Below are 6,431 nucleotides of genomic sequence, written 5' to 3'. Positions count from 1 at the left end.
GAGTTGGGCTAGAGTCACAAAGTCTTGGCAGCAAATTTTCAGTGGTACACAAAGTTCTTACACTCAGATAATTCCACATAAAATGATAGCTACTTATAAAATGGGTTGCAGTGTAGTTTGTAAATAAACTAAAGATTTGAGACAATATAATCAGTGTATCTTATAGAGAGGTGATTATTCTTGAGTGAAATCCTGGCCCCACTGAAGTCAGTGGAAGTTTGGCCATTAATTTCAAATGTGGACAGGATTCAACCCTTTGAATTGAGTCATTTTGCAAGTAGAAGATTTAAATTCAGATGCCACAAAGACTTCTGTATGACTATTTACATGCTTAAAGTTAATCATGCATGTATGTTGTTGCAGGATTGGGCCCTTGTATGTGATTTATATTTATTACTAAAGTTCACTGCTGTTAACATAGTCCACTATACTATGACCTTCCAGAAAAGCCTGGAAGCTTGAATCTATAAAACACTTTCTCTCTTGATGTGTCTGATCACTATTTAATTCTTGCTTCAACTAAATGACATAGCAGATGCTTCAAAATAATGGAGACATTACTTTTTACTTGGCCATTTTCAAACAGGAGATGTAAAATAAAATCTGATTACAATACAACCTGGTTTTATCCAATGTATATTAATATTAAATTAAATCATGTAATGTTAAATGTATTACCTTTCCAGATTTGCTTACTTTCAAAACAATGAGATTTTCTTTCCAAGTGATATTACACTTAATATATACCATTCATTTTGAAATACCTTCCTATTTAGGCCTTGGGACATGGGGATAAAAAACAGGGCAACCTGACACGAAGCCTTTTAGGAATCACAATAACATTTCAGACAAGAGTGGAAAACTCCAAAAGACATTCAAATACATTGTTAGAAGTGAACGCGTAAACATTTCCAAAGTGAATTTGCTCTGTATAGTTTCATATATCTTTTGAGCTGTCAGATCCAGATCAGTTGTCTGAAAGCTGAGGTTTATAATCCTTTTAATAGACTATATGGTACAAAAGGTAATGCGGATTTTACTTGATATGCTAGAGTGCCACATATCGCTCTAGCTATCTACAAACACAGCAGAAGATTAAGGATCCTAGAGTTTATGGCTATTTTAAGATGCAGCAATGGTTTTTCTGAAATGCAAGTGTAATGTAAAAAAATCCAAAAATATCAGAGCTGGTTTAGATTAATGCTGCTAGTAAATTTTCTGGATAGTTTTGATGGATAATGGTCATTCCATGTTTTGCATGTAATGGCAGAATTTGGTTCTTAAGATTTGGATATGTCAAAAGTAAGAGACTTGTGCATCAACAATAGTGTTTATAAGTTCCAATCAGGTTTCAGAGTAGCAGCCGTGTTAGTCTGTATTCGCAAAAGAAAAGGAGTACTTGTGGCACCTTAGAGACTAACAAATTTATTTGAGCATAAGCTTTCGTGAGCTACAGCTCACTTCATCGGATGCATTTGGTGGAAAATACAGTGGGGAGATTGATATACACACACAGAGAACATGAAACAATGGGTTTTATCATACACACTGTAAGGAGAGTGATCACTTAAGATGAGCCATCACCAGCAGCGGGGTGGGGGAAAGGAGGAAAACCTTTCATGGTGACAAGCAAGGTAGGCCATTTCCAGCAGTTAACAAGAATATCTGAGGAACGGTGGGGGGTGGGGGGAGAAATAACATGGGGAAATAGCTTTACTTTTTGTGTAATGACCCATCCACTCCCAGTCTTTATTCAAGCCTAAGTTAATTGTATCCAGTTTGCAAATTAATTCCAATTCAGCAGTCTCTCATTGGAGTCTGTTTTTGAAGCTTTTTTGTTGAAGGATAGCCACTCTCAGGTCTGTAATCGAGTGACCGGAGAGATTGAAGTGTTCTCCAACTGGTTTTTGAATGTTATAATTCTTGACGTCTGATTTGGGTCCATTTATTCTTTTACGTAGAGACTGTCCAGTTTGACCAATGTACATGGCAGTGGGGCATTGCTGGCACATGATGGCATATATCACATTGGTAGACGCGCAGGTGAATGAGCCTCTGATACTGTGGCTGATGTGATTAGGTCCTATGATGGTGTCTCCTGAATAGATATGTGGATAGAGTTGGCAATGGGCTTTGTTTGAAGGATAGGTTCTTGGGTTAGTGGTTCTGTTGTGTGGTGTGTGGTTGCTGGTGAGTATTTGCTTCGGGTTGGGGGGCTGTCTGTAAGCCAGGACTGGCCTGTCTCCCAAGATCTGTGAGAGTGATGGTTTGTCCTTCAGGATAGGTTGTAGATCCTTGATGATGTGTTGGAGAGATTTTAGTTGGGGGCTGAAGGTGATGGCTAGTGGCGTTCTGTTATTTTCTTTGTTGGGCCTGTCCTGTAGTAGGCGACTTCTGGGTACTCTTCTGGCTCGGTCAATCGGTTTCTTCACTTCAGCAGGTGGGTATTGTAGTTGTAAGAATGCATGATAGAGATCTTGTAGGTGTTTGTCTCTGTCTGAGGGGTTGGAGCAAATCAGTTACGCCAGTGCAAAACAACTGGAAGCCGTAGGCAGGTGTTATTGATAACACAGTTTCAAGATAAAGGGGTTCTACAGGTGTCACCAAGAGACTAATTTGGTCTGCAGATCCTTTTTTACTAGTGGTGATTTGCAAGAAAGAAAGAACCTAGTATGACTTTCAGTTTCTACATATTTATAGGGCTGTTAGAAACAAACCAAAGCAAAACAATTTTTTGTACTTATGAACATGGAACTATAATATGCCATTTTGTAGTTACTTTTCAGACAAGACCTTGGCTTAAAGAAAACATGTCTCTCGCTGACTTCCTCAATACACTACAATCTAAATTACTGTGCTTTCCACTGGCTTTTTTAAAGCTTTCTTTATAATATAAGGTAACAGGTGCCTTCTGTTTTCCATCTCTATCATATTGAGTAGTATGTTACTGCTTAATCAAGCTATAGGTAACACAGGGAAAATCTGCCCTTACAGACAGTTATGTGGCTCCCAAGGGTGTGCCATGACATCTTTAGGGAACCACAGCCAATGGGAGCGGCGGGGGCAGCACCTGCGGGTGGGGGCAGTGCGTGGAGCCCCCTGGCCGCCCGCCGGAGGGACATGCCACTGCTTCCCAGGAGCCGTGTGGACTTCCTTCATCCCTGGGAAATGCTGGGGCTGCCTGAAGTCAGTGCCACCTGGAGCTCACACCCTGAACCCCCTTCCATGACCCAATCCCCTACCCCAGTTCAGAACCCCATCCTGCACCCGAACTCCCTCCCACACCCCACACCTCCTGCACCCCAAACCCCTCATCCCTGGACCCACCCCAGAGCCTGCATCCCCTCCTGCACCAGAACTCCCTGCCCCAGTCCGGAGCTCCCTCCCACACTCTGAACTCAGCCTCCCCCCAGCCCAGACCCCCCCTCCTGCACCCCAAAGCCCTGTCCCTGGCCCCAGCCCAGAGCTTGCACCCCATCTGAAGCCCTCACCTCTCTGCACCCTAACCCCCAGCCCAGAGCCCCCTCCCACAGCCTGAACCCCGCAGCCTCACCCCAGAGCCTGCACCCCCAGCCCAGAGATCATGCCCCCTCCTGCATCTCAACTCACAGCCCCCTCCCACACTCCAAATCCCTTGACCCCACCCCCCCCATCTAGAGCTCCCTCCTGCACCCCAAACCCCTCATCCCCAGCCTCACCCCAGAGCCTGCACTCCCAGGCCAGAGTCCATACCCCCACCTGCACTCCAACCCCCTGCCTCAGCCTGATGAAAATGAGCGAGTGATAGGGTTGCCAGGGGTCTGGTTTTCGACTGGAACGCCGGGTTGAAAAAGGACCCCGGCAGCTCCAGTGAGCACCGCTGTTAAAAATCCAGTCGGCGGTGCTGCGCGGCTAAGGCAGGCGAGTCCCTGCCTGTCCTGTCCTGGCACTGGCACTGGCACTGGCACTGCACCCCAGCAGCACTGGCTCCGTATTCTCATTGGCCAGAAACTGCAGCCAATAGGAGCTGGAGGGGGGGGCAGTGCCTGCGGATGAGAGCAGTGCGTGGAGAAGAAGCTGGACCTGATGGGCGCTTCTGGGGCGCAGTGCCAGGACAGGCAGGGAACCTGCCTTAGCCCTGCTGCCTGGGAGCCGCCCCAGGTAAGCCTGAGCCCCAAGCCCCTCCCCCAACCCTGGAGTCCTCTCCTGCCCCCCCCCAAACCCTTCATCCCTGGCCTCACCACAGAGCCCACACCCCCCCTGCACCAGCCCCCCTCCCAAGCCCTGAACCCCTCATCCCTGGCCCTGCACCCCCAGCCTAGAGCCCATACCCTCTCCTGCACCTCACCCCCCTGCCTCAACCCACACTCCCAATCCTTCTGTCCCACCTGGAGCCCCCTCCTACGCCCCAAACCACTCATCCCCAGCCCCACAGCCTACACCCCCAGCCAAGTGAAAGTGAGTGAGGGTGCGGGAGAGCGAGCCCCCCCCCCCGAAGGGGAATGTAGTGAGGTGGGGGCGGAGCCTCCTGGAAGGGGGGGGGGGGGAGGGGACCAGAGCGTTTGGTTGCCTGCAATGGGAGGAAAGCTGGCAACCCTGGCAAGTGAGGGATGGCGTGAGTGGAGGCGGGGCCCCGGAGAAGGGGCGGGGGCGGGGGCCAATGGTATCGTTGGTTTTCCGCCGCCGGAAAGGTGGTCATGGCAACCCAGAACGTGCTGCTGAACCACTTGCGCACTCCGCTGTTCCACCCCGAGGGAGCGTTCGTGCCTCAGGAGCCTTCCCGCCACCCGCTCTCTTCTCTCACCGACGCCTTCGTGCCTGAGGCTGGGCCACCTGCCCCACAACGGCGAGTCACCCCGGCGGCGTGACCGGACCCAGGCGAGGTCCCGCAGCGCAGAGAGGACGCGTAAGGGGGCTGGACGGAATCGTCCTCGCCCGCGGGACCAGGTGTTGGCTGAGTTTCTGGGCCCGCCTTGCATGGACGGGAAGAGGCGGCCGGGGACACGGGCGCACGTTCAAGGGAACGGTGTGGCCCACGCCGCCGCTAGCCGGCACCAGTCCGTGTTTGCCAAGGTCGGCGCCCGGGAGGCTTCCAGGGGCGTTGGGGGATCGACGCCTCCCTGTTTTATTCTCCCTCTGCTGAGACCGCTGCGCCCCAGGGTCACTGCACGTGCTGCAGGCCGGGGCAGCCCAGGTGCGCGCTGCTCGCACAGCAGGTTTCGCCGGCGCTGGCTGTGATCGGGGACCGGACCTGCCCCGCCCCCCGCCGGGCTCTCACGTGCGTGCCGAACCGCCCTGCTCCGCAGCTGCCCAGGGGCCCTAGCAGCCCTTCCCCGCGCGCTCAGGCTGGAGAGCTCGCCTAGTGCAGGGACGGCGGGCTCCGGCGAGCTCCTCCTCCGGCGCTAGCTCCCCCTCCCTGCACTGGAGCCCGGACTTTCCAGAGCCCCCGCAATTCGGCTCGCCCGCGGCTGCTCCGACATGAGGCTCTGGGTCCTGCTGAGCCTCCTGCTGCTGCACGAAACGCTGCAAAATGGTGAGTCCGCGGGCTGGGGGCACTGGGCTCCCTCCCCGTCGTTCCCGTGGCCCAGCGAGCTTCTGTGTCTCGCTGCGGCCCCAGCTCCATTGCCCTCGGGAGCTCCCCTGGGCTCGTCCCGCCACCACTGCCCCTGGCCCCCTGCTGACCTCGCCTGCCTCCCGGTGACTCCCCCTGGTTAGCGGACACAGCGGCCGTTTGCATGGCAGGGGGCATAGTGCACGGTGCTGTACAAACCGCTTGTCCCACAGTCCTGCCGACATGCTCCCTTCAGCCCTTTCCTCACTTTTCTTCTCCTCCCTCCTTATTGCCCCCACCGCTCCTCCCCCGCTTCTCAGGGGCTCCCTTCCTCTCTTCTCATACTGCACAGAGCAGGCAGCCCTCACCCTGCCTACGGAACATTTGTCTCCCTCACTTTCCATAGATCAGCTGCACTTTCCTCCCCTCTCCCCCAGACGTATCAAGAGGTGTGTAAACAGGGCTGGATTTGCAATCTGCTTGAATTCCTACAGCTGGCATACTATTTCCAGGGCTTTGCAATTCATGTAAACGTGTCCACTTTTAGGTGGGAGGTGGGGTTACTTGGTATTCCCACCCATCTCCAGTAAGGAGTTGATTTCCATCTCACAGCAGCGCAGAAAGGACTTGGAATGAGAGGAAGAATCCTGGAGCTGTTCGCTGTAGAAATTAGTTGTCGGGTTTAAAGAGTGCAGTTCTCTCCGTGTCCCATCCTGCACAGCTGCCAGACCACATCTTCTCCTCTGCCCTAGATGAAAACCAGATTATGCTATTTCACACTGCTGCCAGCAACCTGGCTTTGGTTTTCATGCATTCGTGGGTACTGACCAGAAATATGGCTTCTTTCTGCGCAGATCTTTTTGGGAAATAAAAAGTATTTGCAAAAATGCCAAGCTTTTTT

At 52.0% G+C, this 6,431-nt stretch overlaps 1 protein-coding gene across 2 annotated transcripts in view; it reads left to right on the top strand.

Moving 5' to 3' along the window:
- Positions 1–4,672: 4,672 nt before the first annotated feature.
- The window catches only part of PDGFRL (platelet derived growth factor receptor like), a 52,918-nt gene continuing 51,159 nt past the window's right edge, over positions 4,673–6,431 (top strand). Inside the window, exon 1 of one of the 2 annotated variants that reach the window (XM_038399777.2) lies at positions 4,673–5,512. In XM_038399777.2, coding sequence (XP_038255705.1) covers positions 5,458–5,512 — 55 coding nt within the window. In that variant the 5' untranslated portion in view covers positions 4,673–5,457. The remainder of the gene's footprint in view (positions 5,513–6,431) is intronic. The other variant, XM_043513705.1, reaches the window with a different exon arrangement.

This window comes from Dermochelys coriacea, chromosome 4 (assembly GCF_009764565.3).
Source record: "Dermochelys coriacea isolate rDerCor1 chromosome 4, rDerCor1.pri.v4, whole genome shotgun sequence".
Lineage (NCBI taxonomy): Eukaryota > Metazoa > Chordata > Testudines > Dermochelyidae > Dermochelys > Dermochelys coriacea.
The sequence above is the reverse complement of the archived record's forward strand: the minus strand, read 5'-3'. Positions and strand labels throughout refer to the sequence as shown.